At 45.9% G+C, this 18987-nt stretch overlaps 1 protein-coding gene and 1 non-coding gene across 2 annotated transcripts in view; both read right to left on the bottom strand.

The window, feature by feature from the left end:
- LOC124775933 (proline-rich protein 12-like) overlaps positions 1-18987 on the bottom strand; it is an 83651-nt gene that overhangs the window by 45100 nt on the left and 19564 nt on the right. The window contains exons 2-3 of the mRNA XM_047250778.1: positions 3706-3947; positions 1554-1759 (exon numbers count right to left, since the gene is read on the bottom strand). Of these exons, the coding sequence (XP_047106734.1) occupies positions 1554-1759; positions 3706-3947 (448 nt within the window). The remainder of the gene's footprint in view (positions 1-1553; positions 1760-3705; positions 3948-18987) is intronic.
- Positions 13009-13083, bottom strand: Trnat-ugu. The gene has a single exon. It is a non-coding gene; the product is annotated as a tRNA-Thr (tRNA).

Below are 18987 nucleotides of genomic sequence, written 5' to 3'. Positions count from 1 at the left end.
ACTTGTCCTCTAGCCATTGCTGCTTAGCCATTTTGCACTTCCTGTCGATCTCATTTTTGGGTCGTTTGTATTCCTTTTTGCCTACTTAATTTACTGCATTTTTTTATATTTTCTCCTTACATCAACTATGTTATGTTCAATATCTCTTCTGTTACCCAAGTATTTCTACTAGCCCTCGTCTTTTTACCTAATTGATCCTCTACTGCGTTTACAATTTCATCTTTCAAAACTACCCATTCTTCTTCTACTTTATTTCTTTCCCCCGTTCTTGACAATCGTTTCATAATGATCTCTCTTAAAGTCTGTAAAACCTCTGGTTCTTTCAGTTTATCAAGATCCCATGCCCTTAAATTCCCACCTTTTCGCAGTTTCTACAGTTTTAATCTACAGTTCAATAACCAATAGATTGTGGTCAGAGTCCAGGTCTGCCCCTGGAAATGCCTTACAATTTAAAACCTGGTTTCTAAATCTCTGTGCTACGATTGTACAATGTCTAAAACCTTCCAGTGTCTCCAGGCCTCTTCCACGTACACAACCTTCTTTCATTATTCTTAAACCAAGTGTTAGCTATGATTAAGTTATTCTCCTTGCAAAATTCTACCAGGTGGCTTCCTCTTCCATCGCTTATCCCTATTCCATATTCACCTCTTACCTTTCCTTGTCTTCCCTTTCCTACTATCGAATTCCAGTCACCCATGACTATTAAAACTTTCACCTCCCTTCACTATCTGAATAATTTCTTTTATCTCATCATATATTTCATCAATCTCTTCGTCATCTGCGGAACTAGTTGGCATATAAATGTGTACTACTGTGGTAGGCGTGGACTTCGTATCTATCTTGGCCACAATAATGCGTTCACTATGCTGTTTGTAGTAGCTTACCCGCATTCCTATTTTTTTTACTCATTATTAAACCTACTGCTGCATTATCCGTATTTGATTTTGTATTTATAACCCTATATTCACCTGACCAAAAGTCTTGTTCCTCCTGCCACCGAACTTCACTAATTCCCACTATATCTAACTTTAACCTATCTATTTCCCTTTTTAAATTTTATAACCTACCTGCCCGATTAAGAGATCTGACATTCGACGCTCCGATCCGTAGAAAGCCAGTTTTCTTTCTCCTGATAACGACGTCCTCCTTAGTAGTCCCCGCCCGGAGATCCGAATGGGGGACTATTTTACTTGCGGAATATTTTACGCAAGAGGACGCCATCATCATTTAACGATACAGTAAAGCTGCATGCACTCGGGAAAAATAACGGCTGTAGTTTCTCCTTGCTTTCAGCCGTTCGCAGTACCAGCACAGCAAGGCCGTTTTGGTTAATGTTACAAGACCAGATCAGTCAATCGACTGCTGCACCTGCAGCTACTGAAAAGGCTATCTGTATCGCTGAGGCACGCAAGCCTCCCCAACAGCGGCAAGGTCCATGGTTCATGGGGGGGCGTGGCGTAAAACATTAATTTGGCACACTGATCTGTACTCTTTACACGGATTGCTGTGACGGCACCTGGAGGAGGGGAAATTGCAGAAGAGAGAGTGGTCACGGCGAGTAGCCATCCAGTTGAGGCCGTGGTCGTGCTTTGTTGTCGGCGCGGCAGAGACGGAGTGTGGGGAAGGCCCCGGGCTGGGAGCGTCCGCGTCTACGGCGACGTGAATGAGAGCCTCGGAAATGCCAAGGGCGTCCCGCCGGCCGGCGGCCGACAGCCGGCCTTGGGCTCGCTCAGCGGCAGCGGGAGCGTCACCGCCGCAGCTGAGGGCGACACACCAGCTCCGTGTGTAGAACACGCTCAGCCCTGCTGGAAGTTTTGACGGAGCATCAGCGATGCCAGGGGATGGGGGTGGTGGTGGGGAGAGTCATTATATTAAAAGGATTTAGATTTCTACATACAGTAATTTAGGTATCTAAATACAGTAATTTACAAATTTCTCAGCCGACTTCGCTAAGAGCATAGTGAGGTAAAAATTAGGATGTCGAAAGCTGAAAAAATTCTTAAAAAAAACTACAGTCTCCGTTAAACACAGGATACATTCAATTTGCTTGCCTCAGGCTTAGCCCAAGTGGATTTGTTTGCGGACTGACTAGTTGCAGAGAACATCCCAGACACGAATCCCTTTGCCACCATCACTTCAGTGTCTGTGCTGTTCATTTTTGGAACACAACCTACGGCCAGCGTAGACAGAAGTGATGACACTTTCTGCGGCACCTGAGCATCATTTTGCAGGACAATGCTCAAGCACGTACAGTGCAAGCTGTTACTGATTTGTTTGACTGATGGGGCTGCTAAGAGCTACACCACGTACTTGCACTCCCCTCGTGAGTTCAACTCGATTTCTAAACTGAAGGAAACACTTCACGGCATTCGCTTCAGAATTGCTAAAAATTCATCAGGCAATAGACCGCGCTGCTCTAACTGTCAACACAACCGGCACTGCTAAGAGTGTCCTACGACTTCCACATCGCTGGCAACGGGTTATTCACAATGCTGGTGACTTGTTTGAAGGTTAGTAAAACTTTGAAACACTTATCTATTGTGTACGAGCTGAAAAGAGATAGCTGCAACTATTAAAATTTCAACCCTCGTGCCGGCCGAGGTGGCCGTGCGGTTAAAGGCGCTGCAGTCTGGAATCGCAAGACCGCTACGGTCGCAGGTTCGAATCCTGCTTCGGACATGGATGTTTGTGATGTCCTTAGGTTAGTTAGGTTTAACTAGTTCTAAGTTCTAGGGGACTAATGACCTCAGCAGTTGAGTCCCATAGTGCCCAGAGCCATTTGAACCAGTTTTCAACCCTCGTCTATCTCGAGCGCTGATACTACTGCCATATGTATATGTGTATATCGCTATGTCATGACTTTTGTCAGCCGCGCGGAGTGGCCGCGCGGTTAGAGGTGCCATGTCACTAATCGTGCGGCCCCTCCTGCCGGAGGTTCGAGTCCTCACTCGGGCATAAGTGTGAATGTTGTCCTTAGGGTTGAGTTAGTTTAAGTAGTGTGTAAGTCTATGGACCTATAATGGTTCAAATGGCTCTGAGCACTATGGGACTTAACATCTGTGGTCATCAGTCCCCTAGAACTTAGAACTACTTAAACCTAACTAACCTAAGGACATCACACGCATCCATGCCCGAGGCAGGATTCGAACCTGCGACCGTAGCAGTCCCACGGTTCCGGACTGAGCGCCTAGAAGGACCTATAACCTCAGCAGTTTGGTCCCTTAGGAATTCACATACATTTGAACATCTTGACTTTTATCACCTCTCTGTGAATGTCATGAAAATACCATGAAGGCAAGACTAGAGAGATTAGAGCTCACGCGGAGGCTTACGAACCTTACGAACCTTACGAACAATGGTTCTTCCCGCAGACCAGTCGCGACTGGGACAGCAAAGGGGGAATTGCCATTGCTGCACAGAGCAGCCGGCCGCTGTGGTCGAGCGGTTCTAGGCGCCTCAGTTCGGAACCACACTGCTGCGGTCGCAGATTCGAATCCTATCTCGGGCATGGATGTGTGTGATGTCCTTAGGTTAGTTATGTTTAAGTAGTTCTAAGTCTAGGGGACTGATGACCTCAGATGTTGAGTCTCGTAGTGCTTCGAGCCGTTTGCACAAAGCAGTTCCCGCCACACAACACGAGGTTGCTTGCGGAGTAAAGACGCAGCTGGTTGAGCGTCTTCCTGTATTGCCCCCTGTCCGCTGCACCTAGTGCTCAGTGTGTGGCGGTGAAGCACGACGCCCACACGGCTGGGCGGCGGTGCAGCGGCGGCTCCGCTATCGACCGTTGCTAGTGGCGCCAGCATCTCTGCTGCTCGGCTGAACCGCGTGCCGCTACCGCTGCCGGAAGCAGCCAAGTCACCACCGGGAGGGGGGTGGCGCACGCGCGCTGCTCCGGTCTGCGCACGCGCTGCCAGCCGCTCTGCGCCGTACGACAGTGCACTGTTTGACTGTTACCACACGGATTCAACGCAGCTGTTAAAACGACAGTTACCGAGTGTTTAAGTTTCACCAACAAAAAAAGGAAATTTCGACAGTTATTACTTTTTTAAATAATAGGCAGAAGTTTTTATCACGTTGCTAATTTTCTTGTTATTAAAATACCAATAATTATAACAAGTCGGTACGATGCGTGCCTTGTCTTTGTAACACGCAACCTCAGAGGTCTGTCTCGGAACATACTACGTTCATATGGCTCCGTGAGGTTAGAGTGTAATTATGCGTCCCAACAACGTATTCGTTCCTTCTTATCGTTCCATGGTAACCATTCCACAGCGTTGCTGTGAAGCGTCAGCACGTACGAAAATGACATTGTCTTGGAGAACAAGTGACTCATTCATTTTTTTTCGCTTTATGTTATTTTTCCAGCGCAGAGGTCGTGCCACGTTTGTATCCCTAAGAGGTGGGGTACGTTCTTGTCTGCAGTCCTGTACCGGCGCGCTATACATGTGTGGTATACTATAGGAAAGTGAAGGACGCTAGTTTTACCTTCAGTATTGCGCCTAGTTTCATGTGGATGGGGGCAGTGAATAAAAGACAGAAATCTATTTGTGATGATATTTTTGTCTGAGAGACGAATGTAATAAAACTGAAGAGAATGATATTTGTGGTACAGCATTGTGTTCGGAAACGACTACGAGTTTAACGCGCTGCTTTCCGAGCGGGAAGGCGTGCCGGTCCCAGGCACCATTCCACCCGGCGGATTAGTGTCGTCGAGGTCCGGTGTGCGGCCAGCCTGTGGATGGTGTTTAAGGCGTTTTTTCCATCTTCCTCGCGCGAATGCGGGCTGGTTCCCTTTATTCTGCCTCAGTTACACTGTGTCGTCGCCGATTGCTCCACAAACACCGTTTCCACATATGCTCGCACCATAATTACTCTACCACGCAAACATTTGGGTTCAAATGGTTGAAATGGCTCTGAGCGCTATAGGACCTAACATCTGAGGTCATCAGTCCCCTAGAACCTGTGACCGTAGCGGTCGCGCGGTTCCAAACTGAAGCACCTACAACCGCTCTGCCATATGAGCCGGCCAAACATCTGGGGTCACACTCGTCTGGCATGAGACATTCCCAGGGGGGGGGGGGGGGTCCACTGGGGGCCGAACCGCACAATAACCCTGGGTTCGGTGTGGAGCGACGGTGGGGTTGGTGGACTGCTGTGGCCTGTTGTGGGGTTATGAACCACTGAGGGCTACGGTGGGACGAAGCCTCTCCGTCGTTTCTAGGTCCCCGGTTTAATATATACATACAACCTCAGGAAACACGTTGAAACAACACTACTGCTTCTTCTTCTTCCTTCGAGTTTTCTACGCTATGCACCGTCTCCCGCACCCAAGTTTCCATCTCCTTCCAGTGTGCCAGTCCTCTTCTTGCATGGCCCCGTCCTGCATCGCATGCCTTCCTCCATCGTTCCATTGTAATCGAGGTCTTCCTGTTTTTCTGACTGATGCATGTCTCTAGTGCCATATTTTAGAGGGCCATGGTTCCTCTGGCATTCTTCTAAGATGTCCATATCAAGTTAACCGTTTGTTTTTAGTTGTGTCTACAATATCTTTTGTGTCTCCCATCTGTTCTCGTAGCTCTTCATTTCTTATTTTGTGTCCCCTTGTCATTACCCAACTTAGTCTCCAAAACTCCATTTCCATTGCCTTTCATTTCTTCCCATCGACCTTGGAGACTTCCCCGCCAATACTTGAAACAATAAATTTATCTGTTCACAATATTATCGTCGTTCTCGGGTAAGAAACAAACATGCAGAAAAGGATCTTTTTTAAAATTCGAACTCACGTTTCTTCAAGAAAGCATGACTGTGATGTTTATAAGATGAAATAAATGACAATTCAAAATGATTTCCTTAATCTCGTAAGGCGGAAAAGGTCAAAAGAATATACGCATGGTTAAGATCAGTGTGTGTAACGCTCTACACTGACTTGATAAGAGGCATGGGTGAAGTGTGGCATTCATTCTGCAAGCATTCCTAAAGCATGTGTTGCCACTTTGATGTTTGTGTTTTCTCATACCTTCCCCTTCATGTGGTCCGTCACCATTCCACCATTTGAAACAGTGTTAAAGTTAACTAAGGCAACGGCAAGCGTTATTACATTCTATTTATTTTATAGTGTTTTACTTGTGTTTTTGCTTAAATAAATTGTGTTTATAGTTAAATAGTATCCATCAACGCAGCCACCCCTTCCGAAATCGATCTTAGTACATCCAGCCTGTCGTTACCAAAGCACAGTATTCTTGCAGGCCCAAATTCTGAATATTAATTAGATTCTAAGGAATTATGTTTTAATTTAACTAACTGCTTTCATTCAGTATGATTACGCTTTTGAGTAAATTAATATCAGTGTTCATTTGATGAGAGTACTGACATCTTAATGATTACTGTGCAAGAAGTTAATAATTCTTTAATTAATTGTAATTAGTTTATTTCCAACTTCGTTGCGTGGCGACCCTAAATAATTTATTATAAAAGAAAATATTAGAGCTCTTATTTGCATTAGCATTCGGCAGTCCAGTAACTATAAAAAGCCCCGCATCCCGATTCTGTAGAGCCCATTTACCGTTATGTAGGAGTTTAGTGGAGATGGCTGGAGGAACAATTTAAGGAATGCAAGATGAATGAGCTGTTGCTTATGTCTTTCGGGCAAAGAGCGCAAGACCGTGACGAGACAGATTAACAGCGACAGCTGAGGTATACATCGCTGTAAACAAATGACGTACGTTTTCTCCGCTTGAAACCAGTGAATGGAGCTGAAGAACAGGCACATTTGATATTGAGATTAGTAGAATTACTATTTCATATTCTGCTTCCAATACCATGTTTTTTTTCTATTGCCCACATGTTTACGAGACGAATGTATTGCGTCTGGAACGCACAGCTGAGAAAGAGCGGTCATGGATGCTCAAATCCGTACAAAGTTTCCATGCATTTACACGGAATTTCCCAAAAGTGTTGTAAGAAGCTTACTCTGGTAGACAGCACACTTGAAAACAGTTCATCCGATTTCATTAAATTATATCTTGTAAGTTTACCTTGGCGGTAGTCGTTAAGTTGCCAGTTGACGTAGTAGCCGTCAGGGTTTCCCCTGGTGCCCCAAGCTCGTTCCCTCTTTCAGTATCCAGTGCGCATCGATTCAAGATGGCGATACCACAGCAACAAAAGGCGTTTTCCGATTTCCGTTTCAACAGCTGTAGCTCAGTTGCAACAGCCTACACTGAGGTGACCGGAAGTCATCGGATAGCGATATGCACGTATACAGATGGCGGTAGTACCATGTACACGAGATGTAAAAGGGCAGTGCATTGCCAGAGCTGTCTTTTGTACACAGGTCATTCATGTGAAAAGGATTCCGATGTGATTATGGACGCACGAGCGGCATTAACAGACTTTGAACGCGGAATGGTGGTTGGAGCTAGACGCATGGGACAATTCATTTCAGAAATCGTGCGTGATTCAATATTCTGATATTCATAGTGTCAAGAGTGCGCCTAGAATACCACAGTTCAGGCCTCACCTCTCAGCATGGGCAACGCAGTGGCCGACGGCCTTCACTTAACGACCGAGAGCAGCGGCGTTTGCGTCGAGTCGTAGAGTTGTCAGTGCTAACAGACAAACAACACTGCGTGAAATAGCTGCAGAAATCAGTGTGGGACGTACGAAGGATGTATCCGTTAGGATAGTGGCGTTAATGGGCTATGGAGCAGACAACCGTCGTAAGTGCCTTTGCTAACAGCGTAACATCCCGTGCGGCGCCTCTGCTGGGCTCGTGACTATTTCTATTGGACCCTAGACGACTGGAAAAACCTGGTCTGGTCAGAGGAGTCCCGATTTCACTTGATGAGAGCTGATGGTAGGATTCGAATGTGGCGCAGACTACACGAAGCCATGGAGCCAAGTTGTCATCAAGGCACTGTGCAAGTTGGTGGCGGCTCCATAATGGTGTTTAGCTCTCCTTCAGGCCACTAGTGGCCCATCGGGGCCATCCGACCGCCGTGTCATTCTCAGCTGAGGATGCGGATAGGAGGGGCGTGTGGTCAGCACACCGCTCTCCCGGTCGTTATGATGATTTTCTGTGACCGGAGCCGCTACTATTCGGTCGAGTACCTACTCAGTTGGCATCACGACGCTGAGTGCACCCCGAAAAAGGGCAACAGCGCATGGCGGCTGGATGCTCACCCATCCAAGTGCCGGCCACAGCCGACAGCGCTTAACTTCGGTGATCTGACGGGAACCGGTGTATCCACTGCGGCAAGGCCGTTGCCCCATAATGGTGTGGGCTGTGTTTATATGGAATGGGCTGGGTTCTGGTCCAGCTGAACCGATTTTCGGCTACTTGGAGACCATTTGCAGCTATTCGTAGATTTCATGTTCCCAAAGAACGATGGATTTTTTTTTTTTTTATGACAATGCGCCATGTCACCGGCCCACAGTTGTTCGTGATTGGTTTGAAGAACATTCTGGACAATTCGAGCGAATGATTTGGCCACCCAGATCGCCCGATATGAATCCCACCGAACACCCACGTGACATAATCAAGAGGTCAGTTAGTGCACGAAATCCTGCACCGATAACACGTGCACAATTACGGATGGCTGTAGAGGCAACATGGCTGAATATTTCTGCAGGGGGCTTCCACCGACTTGTTGACTCCATGCCACATCTAGCTGCTGCACTACGCCAGGCAAAAGGAGGCCCTACGCGATATTAGGAGGTGTCCTGTGATTTTTGTCACCTCAGAGTGTTATAGTGTCTGTAAGTTTGCCATCCTCTGTCCTGGTTCCACGACACTGTCGGCCCTCACGCTACGACTGGCTGGGAGACTGCCTCATCAGAAGACCCGTTAGCTGGCGGAGGGTGCTTTACGAGCCGGCCAGCAAGCAGGCGGTGTGGCGCGGCCGTCGGATTTATCGGCGAGGCCCGCCACGCTGAGAACAAAGGCCGCCGCCGCCGCGCCCGCCTCCTCTTTAAATTACTCCCGTCTCAGGTCCGACTCCGGACGCCGCTGCAGCGTCTCGCAGCCGGGCTGACCAGAACGCTGTCAGCGGGTATTTCCAGCAGAGTCAGAAGTTTTATGTGAAACTCCCAGCCAATGCTATAAGCAATAACCAGAAATTGTCTTTATTTCTCTCGCTGTCTTGCCATTTTATTTATGTTCGTTACATATCGACAGTGTTAAGTGGGGAATAAAAAACACACACACGATGGTCCCTTGATCGTGACCGGGCCAAGTAGCTCACGAACTAAGCATCAAACGAAAAAACCACAAAGAACGAAACTTGTCTAGCGTGAAGGAGGAAACCAGATGACGCTATGATTGGCCCGCTAGATGGCGCTGCCATAGGTCAAACGGATATCATCTGCGTTTTTTAAAATAGGAACCCCCATTTTTTATTACATATTCGTGTAGTACGTAAAGAAATATGAATGTTTTAGTTGGGCCACTTTTTTCGCTTTGTGATAGATGGCACTCTAATTGTCACAAACATATGGCTCACAATATTAGACGAACAGTTGGTAACAGGTAGGTTTTTTAAATTAAAATGCAGAACGTAGGTACGTTTGAACATTTTATATCGGTTGTTCCAATGTGATACATGTACCTTTGTGGACTTATCATTTCAGAGAACGCATGCTGTTACAGCGTGATTACCTGTAAATACCACATTAATGCAATAAATGCTCAAAATGATGTCCGTCAACCTCAATGCATTTGGCAATAGTCCGCAGCTCGTGGTCGTGCGGTAGCGTTCTCGCTTCCCACGCCCGGGTTCCCGGGTTCGATTCCCGGTGGGGTCAGGGATTTTCCCTGCCTCGTGATGACTGGGTGTTGTGTGCTGTCCTTAGGTTAGTTAGGTTTAAGTAGTTCTAAGTTCTAGGGGACTGATGACCATGGCTGTTAAGTCCCATAGTGCTCAGAACCACCACCATTTGGCAATACGTGTAACGACATTCCTCTCAACAGCGAGTAGTTCGCCTTCTGTAATGTTCGGAAACGCATTGACAATGCGCTGACGCATATTGTCAGGCGTTGTCGGTGGATCACGATAGCAAATATCCTTGAACTTTCCCCACAGAAAGAAATCCGGGGACGTCGGATCCGGTGAACGAGCGGGCCATGGTATGGTGTGGTTCGACGACCAATCCACCTCTCATGAAATATGCTATTCAATACCGCTTCAACCGCACGCGAATTATGTGCCGGACATCCATCATGCTGGAAGAACATCGCCACTCTGTCATGCAGTGAAACTTCTTGTAGTAACATCGGTAGAACATTACGTAGGAAATCAGCATACATTGCACCATTTAGATTGCCATCGATAAAATGGGGGCCAATTATCCTTCCTCCCATAATGCCGCACCATACACTAACCCGCCAAGGTCGCTGATGTTCCACTTGTCGCAGCCATCGTGGATTTTCCGTTGCCCAATAATGCATATTATGCCGGTTTACGTTACCGCTGTTGGTGAATGACGCTTCGTCGGTAAATACAACGCGTGCAAAAAATCTGTCATTGTCCCGTAATTCCTCTTGTGTCCAGTGGCAGAACTGTACACGACGTTCAAAGTCGTCGCCATGCGATTCCTGGTGCATAGAAAAATGGTACAGGTGCAATCGATGTTGATGTAGCATTCTCAACACAGACGTTTTTGAGATTCCCGAATCTCGCGCAATTTGCCTGCTACTGATGTGCGGATTAGCCGCGACAGCAGCTAAAACACTTATTTGGGCGTCATCATTTGTTGCCGGTCGTGGTTGACGTTTCACATGTGGGTAAACACTTCCTGTTTCCGTATTTAACGTAACTATCCGGCGAAGGGTCCGGACACGTGGATGATGTCCAGGATACCGAGCAGCATACGCCCGTTGGGCATTTTGATCACAGTAGCCATACATCAACACGATATCGACCTTTTCGCAATTGGTAAACGGTCCATTTTAACACGGGTAATTTTTTAAAAAACAAGTAACATTTTTTCAATTTTTACTGTATTCGAATTTTTTATTTTTATGTTTTGTCATATGACTCTCATAACTTCAAAAAAGTATGCGTTTGAGAAGTTATAAAGAAACTTTCAAGTAAAAATATTCAATAGGTTCTTTACCCGCGTCGAATCGGATTGAGTTTGGATGATAGATGTGGTTACGTCTTCAACTGAATGCCAGATTTAATCGATTGTGGCTTCTGGTGAATGGTAGCGTGTCAAAACACTGGGAAATCAACGACCAGATGGTTGCAGTATTTGTTGATGATTTCCTATAGGTGACATGAGGTCGTTGGACTTTGAAAATTCAGTAGAAACATTAATGTACTTTTATCTACGATGCTCCATCAGCAGGTGCTCAGCTAAGAGTTACTACTTTTGACATCCCTGGAAAACATTGTAAACAATGAATGTGTGAAACACACACGCAGTACCTTCCAAGAAGAAACGAAATACTGCTGATATTTCGACATCATTGGTTTGCCCCCGAAAGGCATGGATAATAATTAAAAAAAAAAAGCTTAAAGTGTAGTGACTATACTATGTTGTGGGTTTGTTGTTTATGTTTTAAAACAGTCAAGACAACAGTCTACCCAACATGTGTCTGCGTAAAATATACAGTATCTTTTTGGTACGTACTTAGGTACTTATTTCATTGCATGTCAGTAAATAGGAACATTTAAGAGAGTGCCGCGAAATTTTACGCACCCTTGTAATGCATGCATTCACACTGGAAGGCGTTCCTCTGAATAGTTGCAATACAGAAGTCAAAGTGATACCATACAAAGCAAATGAGAGCTTCGGGGCAAATGCACGATTCCTGCTTTGGCACTGTTCACAAAGTGCAAGTTGAAGTGATTTCTCGGTGCTTGTACGGTGTATTGTTGGGTTTGTGTCGTAATGGATGAAGAGAACTGTGGGTATGAAACACCCGTGCCGGCACAAAGCCTGCTCTTCGCAAATAGCACTAGTGGCTTCACTGTACCATCCGACGGACGGATCACCATCATACCCTCACCGCATGGGATAGTGCGGCGTGGTTTGGAATTTAACCAGGACTTGTTGGTTACAGAGATACAGCTGTTAAAATGTGACCCAAGCAGATACTCGCAGAAGGTGTCAAGCAAAGCCAAATGATTAATTTCAAAGTTAGGTTTTGTAAATTCCACCTTCGACGTCTATGTACTTTTGAATTATCTTGGCAACGCCACCTGCAGCGCTTTTGAGGTCATATTGGCGATCAGTGCTACTCACAGTCCAAGCTGTCTAGAGATGCAAGTTCCGGGAACCTTAGAGGTCGCATTATCGCCCGGGCAATGTTATGTTTACATAACTGTCATGTGCAGGGGCTGCGTCATATGAGAAGAACATAATCGTCCTTGTAATCAAGGAACCTCTTCCAGTAATGCTGGAAGCTCATTTTCAAACAAGACTAGATAACTGAGGCTTCTAAGTCTATACGGCAACGCAACAGAGCAAATCAACTGATTCTCTATTGTATCACTCCATGAATTTATACAGAAGCGTTCTAAAAAATTTGTCTGCACAAAGACAAGTTGGTTTTCTTCGGATCTCCAGTGTGGGTTACGATTATTATTGATACCGTCACGAGTGAAAGCGATTTCATTATTAAATACTGTTCATTGGATTGCTCGGCGATTTTCCTTTAAACAAAGACAAAATTCCACTCACCTACTTTCATCTCCTTCTCGGAGACGTAAATCGTAAAGACAGAGGCCGTGCACAAGTAATGTCTACCATATTATTGTATGTGGAACAACGATACGTGTAGAAATTCTGCATGTCCTTGTTGAAAGAGTACGTTCTACCAGCTGAATAATGAGGCCAGCTTCGTCCATACTCCGTCCATTTGCACGTGCAATTGAGATACGACTACTAGGCACTGCACAGACGGATACAGTGAAAACACGACTAAAGATCCTTGAAATTAGAATTATATTAATACCTCCAGCTGCTGACGGGCGTTGATATACATCAATGGGGACAGGTGAAAATGTGTGCCCCGACCGGGACTCGAAGCCGGGATCTCCTGCTTACATGGCAGACGCTCTATCCATCTGAGCCACCGAGGGCACGGAGGATAGCGCGACTGCAGGGACTATCTCGCGCACGCCTCCCGCGAGACCCACATTCTCACCTTGTATGTCCACACACTACATTCATAGTGTCCCACCCCAACACACTCATTACTCGTGGAAGACATTCTTACCAAGTCCCGTAAGAGTTCGGGGAATATGTGAGCATCCGCACAGAAGAAGAAGGTCATGGCCGGTGTTGCCAGAACTATATACTTATATGGATATGGTGTCTGTTCTTTCGGACATGTCCGAAAGAACAGACACCATATCCATATAAAAAGATCCTTGAATCTTGTACTCTGCGGTTAGAAAATCATCCGCCATACTCTCTACATGCACCAGCAGTGTTTCCATTACAACAAGCGTACACTGATATCACACCCACATACTTAGCTTTTGTAAACATGTGAGGCATGCTTCAACGATACGATGAAATTGGCCAAGAAATCACAATCTTCATCACAGTTGTAAAATTCAGTTATGTAAACTCAGTCACAGCTTCACTACTCGAACTTCAAAACAAAAATCGATAAATAAACCTGGAGCAACTGGAATACCAACACGTGAAATAAAAACGTATCCCCATAAGGAACTGTATCTCCGTAACCAGTAAAAAATGTAGACATGTTTTATGGAATGTTTGATTAGTATTAGTCTAAACGTTCACTTTCGGGAGTATTTATTGTTCCTCTAGAAACAGCCTGTAATGTTTCTGGAACTTTTAAAAAGCAACAAACCGTTTATGACAAGACAGATGGTGCCATTCACCGCCAATCACCCTTGCTGCGATACTTGCAAAACTTCAAAGTTGTTTTAATTACCTGTCAGGCATTGCAGATGTGCCTTATTACAAGTAGTGTTCAATAAGTAATGCAACACTTCTTTTCTCGGCCGATTTCGGTTGAAAATATGTGGAATTTATTGTGGGTTACTGTGGAATATTCCCGCTTCAGCCCCTGTAATTTCATGAAGTTCTGATAGATGGCGCCGCTGTAACGCAGCCTTCAAAATGGCGTGTTTAACGGAGATGCTTTCCAAGCGGAGAACTTTCATTGAGTTTCTTTTGGCGAAAAAGCAGAACATCGCAGGTGTTCATAAGCGCTTACTGAATGTCTACGGAGACCTCGCAATGAACAAAAGCACGTTGAGTCGTTGGGCGAAGTATCTGTCATCATCGCAAGAAGGTCATCCAAACGTGCCCGATATCCCGCGTGGCGACCGGCCGCACGCTGCTGTGGCTTCTGCAGTGTTGGAACGTGCGGACACTCTCATTCCAAGTGATCAAAGGACCGCAATCAAACACGTCGCTGCTCAGCTGGATGTGTCTGTTAGGAGTGCTGATACACACATCCACCAGTGGGGGTACTGAAAGATGTGTCCGCTGTGTTCATCGCCGGCAAAAACGAGATCATAAGACCAGCTAAGAACAATCTGTGCGGAATTGTTTGCGCGTTACGAGGCTGATCGTAAAATTTGTTTGTTGAACATCGTCACAGGCGATGAAACATAGGTTCATTACTTCGAAGTTCATCTTCGAACAGGAAACAAAAAAATAAAAATAAAATGGCTCTGAGCACTATGGGACTTAACTGCTGAGGTCATTAGTCCCCTAGAACTACTTAAACCTAACTAACCTAAGGACATCACACACAGCCATGTCCGAGGCAGGATTCGAACCTGCGACCGTAGCGGTCGCGCGGTTCCATACTGTAGCGCCTAGAACCGCTCGGCCACTCCGGCCGGCAGGAAACAAAATGGCAACCCATAGAGTGGCGCCACACCATCTCTCCTCCGAAGGAAAAGTTCAAAGTTGCGCCCTCAGCTGATAAAGTCATGATGACGTCATTTGGGACTCTGAAGGGGTTATTCTGTTTGATTTCCTCCCTCATGGTGCAACGATCAGCTGTGAAGTGTATTGTGCTACCTTTAGGAAGTTGAAGAAACGACGTCTCCTTCTCCATGACAACGCAAGGCCTCACACAAAGTCTGCGAATCCGAGAGGAGCTTACAAAATTACATCGAACTGATCTTCCTCATCCTCTCTTCAGCCCAGATCTCGCACCCTCCGACTTCCATCTGTTTGCCCCAGTGAAGGGGGCACTCCGTGGAAAGGAGTACTCGGACTGTGGCGAGGTTATTCATGGAGCAAGACCTTTACTCCAGCGTCGACGAGTAGAGAGGTATCATGCGGGCATACCGGCCCTGCCAGTTAGGAGACGTAAGGCCATCGCACTGAACGGAGATTATATTGAAAAACAAGGTTTTGGTCAAATGTGTTTGAAATGTTAAGGAACTTAACTGCTAAGATCATCAGGCCCTAAGCTTACACACTACTTAACCTAAATTATTCTAAGGACAAACACCCACACCCATGCCCGAGGGAGGACTCGAACCTCCGCCGGGATCAGCCGCTCAGTCCATGACTGCAGCACCGCAGACCGCTCGCCTAATCCCGCGCGTCCAAGGTTTTGCACCTATAAGACTGTGGAATAATATGGTATTTTGGAATTCTGAATAAGACCAACCTACTTTCAGAAAATAAAGTGTTACATTAGGTATTGAACGCCCTGCGCAGCTAACCCTATTTTCAGCTCCTTTCCTTTTACATGTCAGACATATTACTTCATTGCTAGATAGTGACTAATCGGTGGCTCTCAGTTATTTATACGCTTGCGCCGTGGAAAGTTTTTTTTTTCATTTCGTTTAGGTGCCTGTGTGTCTGCATCTACTGCGCTAGTGTGGGCTAAAGAAAGCTTGTTTAACCTTTCGTGTACTTGGTGTAGATCACGATTTGTCCATTCTGCTCGCTGCAGGCAATATTTGACAGACAAACGGCCGCTCGCCCGGATCCAGACACCGAGATGTCTCGCAACGGACGAGGATGTTATGTCACGGAACACGACGTCTCTAAATGTCAGCCCTTCACTCTCGTAATTGGCTGCCGCGTAACTGCACCAGCGGCCGCTCGTCAGAAAGCAGTTCCCCGGCCCGGCCAACAGCCTACGCTGCACCAACTCTGACATTTGGCGCGGCAAGAAATTTCGCGGTTGACGCTCGATTCAATCACTAGCCTCGTCAAGCACTGCTGTCAAAGGATTCGCTGTGATTGCTACCTGCAGATAACAAGCATATACACCGGCCTGAAACTAGTCGTTAATATTGAGGGATGTGCAGCTGTGAGCAATTGAATTAGTTGCCATGTTAGACAGAGTGTATTCTTGACTGTAATGACCGACGGATAAGTAGGGGAGCAGCGATTACATTCACCCAGCTTCAATCCCTTGTCCCTGTGGGAATACCTAAGTGAACCGTCTCTAATGACCTCTAGTCGACGGGACCTTAAACACTATATCTCTTCCTCCTCCTCCTCTTCCTCCTCCACCTCCTCTTCCTCGCCTAAAAGAAATGCAGGGTACCTCAAAAAGATGGAGTAACATACAGTCTTAGTTGCAGGGTTGTAGTTATTATTTCTTTACCAGTAACGCGTTTCACCTGTTTTAGGCCTACTATACGTAAATAATACTATTTGCGTATCCAGAATATGAGCAGCTACACCTCCAGCTTGTTTGTATAGTGACAGATATATGTAGGCCTCATCCTGTTTTGTATTCATTGGAGTACGTTGCATGCTTCACCAAGGGCACCGCACGATGTTTCCAAATATTTGACGAGGGCAGTTATTTGCTGGGACATTTTGTGTGCTTGTAATCCCGTGTGCCAAACACCATCTAATATCAGCCAATACGAAAAGTCCCGAATCTGGCGAAACGGGTCATTGGTAAATAAATATTAATTTCAACCCTGCAATTAAAACTGTTTGCTTCTCCATCGTAGACCTATATTACTGGTTGTTGTGCCATCTCCACTATCAGTTAGTAAATGCTTCAATAAGATTCACGCGATTTCTCAAGACTACGTCTTCTTCGTGAATGAGGCCTAAAAACCTTGAGTGGGTTTTAAATTATCTATAGGACTACTACGTTGTGATTTTCAAAAAGACTATCCGATTTTACAGAGGTACACTATCTGATCAAAAGTATGCCGATATTTATTAGTAGACGTTAATGTGGGGAGTGTCGACCCTGCGCTTTTATAACGGCCTGAAGTCTGCTTGCGACACTTTCAGTGAGGTGTCTGAATATCTGTGGAAGAATGGCAGCCCAGTCTTCCTCAAAAGACGAAACCAGAGAATGTAGTGATGCTGCACGCTGGGATCTGGAGCGTTCTGTCTCACCTCAAAGGTGTTCCGTTGGGTTCAGGTCAGGACTCCGGGCAAGCCAGTCTATTTCAGGAATTTTGTTGTCCACAAACCATTGCCCCACAGATACTACTTGATGATAACTGCATTGTCATGCTGATACATGTCATGCTGATACAAACAGTAATCGCCTCCCAACTTTTCCTCTACTGTATGCCGTATGTAATGTTCTAAAAGACGTTGATATCTTTCCGTATTTAGCGTTCTCTTAAGCGCAATAAAGTGACTACACTCTAACAACGAAAAACACCCCGATCACATAACACCACCTCCTTGGTACTTGACTGTTACCATTACACACGATGACAGGTAACGTTTCCCAAACATCTGCGAAACCGAAACCCGTCCACCGGATTGCCACAGAGTATAGCGTGATTCAGCTCTTGAAGTCACTCGTTTCCAGTCATCCATTGTCCTGTGCCGTCGCTCTTTACACCTCCTCAAGCGTCGCTTAGTTTCGACTGTGGCCTATGAGGAGCTTCTGGGCCACTGTACTCCGTTCTTCTTAACTTCTTACCCGCCGTCGTTGTGTTTGCTGGACTGCTAGTAGCACTGTGGAACTCAAGAGTGATTCCATCCATTGACAGCATGCGTTTTTTTTCAACTAACCACCTAATACTCGACGGACCGTGTACACGACATCTGCCTGGACTTGGTTTAGCTAAGGTTGTTCCTTCTCCTTTCTAATTTATAATCATACCACGAATGGTCAACTTGGGGAGTTTTAGAAGGACTGCAACGTCCCCGATGCATTTGTTACTCAGGTGACAACCAGTGGCAAATATACCTTCCAAGTCAATGAGCTTTCCCCAACGACCCAGTCTATTGTTAACTGCTTCTCTGCTGACAGCACAGTACTCCCTACCTCCCATTATGCTGGTCCCTCGTGACATCTTGTGGTTATTTCTGCATTACTTGGGGGCGTGCGGATACTTTTGATCAGATAGTGTATATCTTTTACATGCCTGCGCATACAATCTTGGGATACTTTTTACAATTACGTTTAGGAACAGATCACAAATATTTAGTGTGCCCTCCACCTGACGCACGACAAACCTCTGGACGATAGAAGAACTCTTCCCATACTTACGTGCGCATATCTGGAGTTACTGCATTCATTGCTGGCGTCGTAGCTCACCCAGTGCTGGCTGAGGAGACGTAGTTGCGAGCCTGGCTGTGAATCGGACGATCAGAGAAGCTACGATCTCCGTTGAAGATATCCTCCGCAGATGGGGACGAAACGTTGGGTTTTAATGTGAAATCCAGTTGACCACGGCGTAATAGCCCGGAACATTTTATTAATTGTCAGTGAGACTACCCACAAATCCATGAAACACCCATTTTCAGCTGTCACATTCTACGCGTGGGTTAAAACGCACTCCACGTTTTCATCTTCATTCATGTAGAAGGGTAGTCTTACGAAATCTGAGTAATCTTTTTGAAACACCCTATAATTTGTACAATAGATAGTAGACTTCCGGCGGCGCTTTGGCCTCGCTCACACGTGTAACGGTCTGTGGAAGCGTCTGGAGCATTGCACATCTTTGAACTATAGGTGGTTGACACTAACAGACGATATGAGGTAGGACGACAACGTATAAACAGTATTATGGATGCGAATGGAAGACCTTGATTTGTTGG

Source organism: Schistocerca piceifrons, chromosome 2 (genome assembly GCF_021461385.2).
Source record: "Schistocerca piceifrons isolate TAMUIC-IGC-003096 chromosome 2, iqSchPice1.1, whole genome shotgun sequence".
Taxonomy (NCBI): domain Eukaryota; kingdom Metazoa; phylum Arthropoda; class Insecta; order Orthoptera; family Acrididae; genus Schistocerca; species Schistocerca piceifrons.
This window is presented reverse-complemented; position numbering and strand designations above follow the sequence as displayed.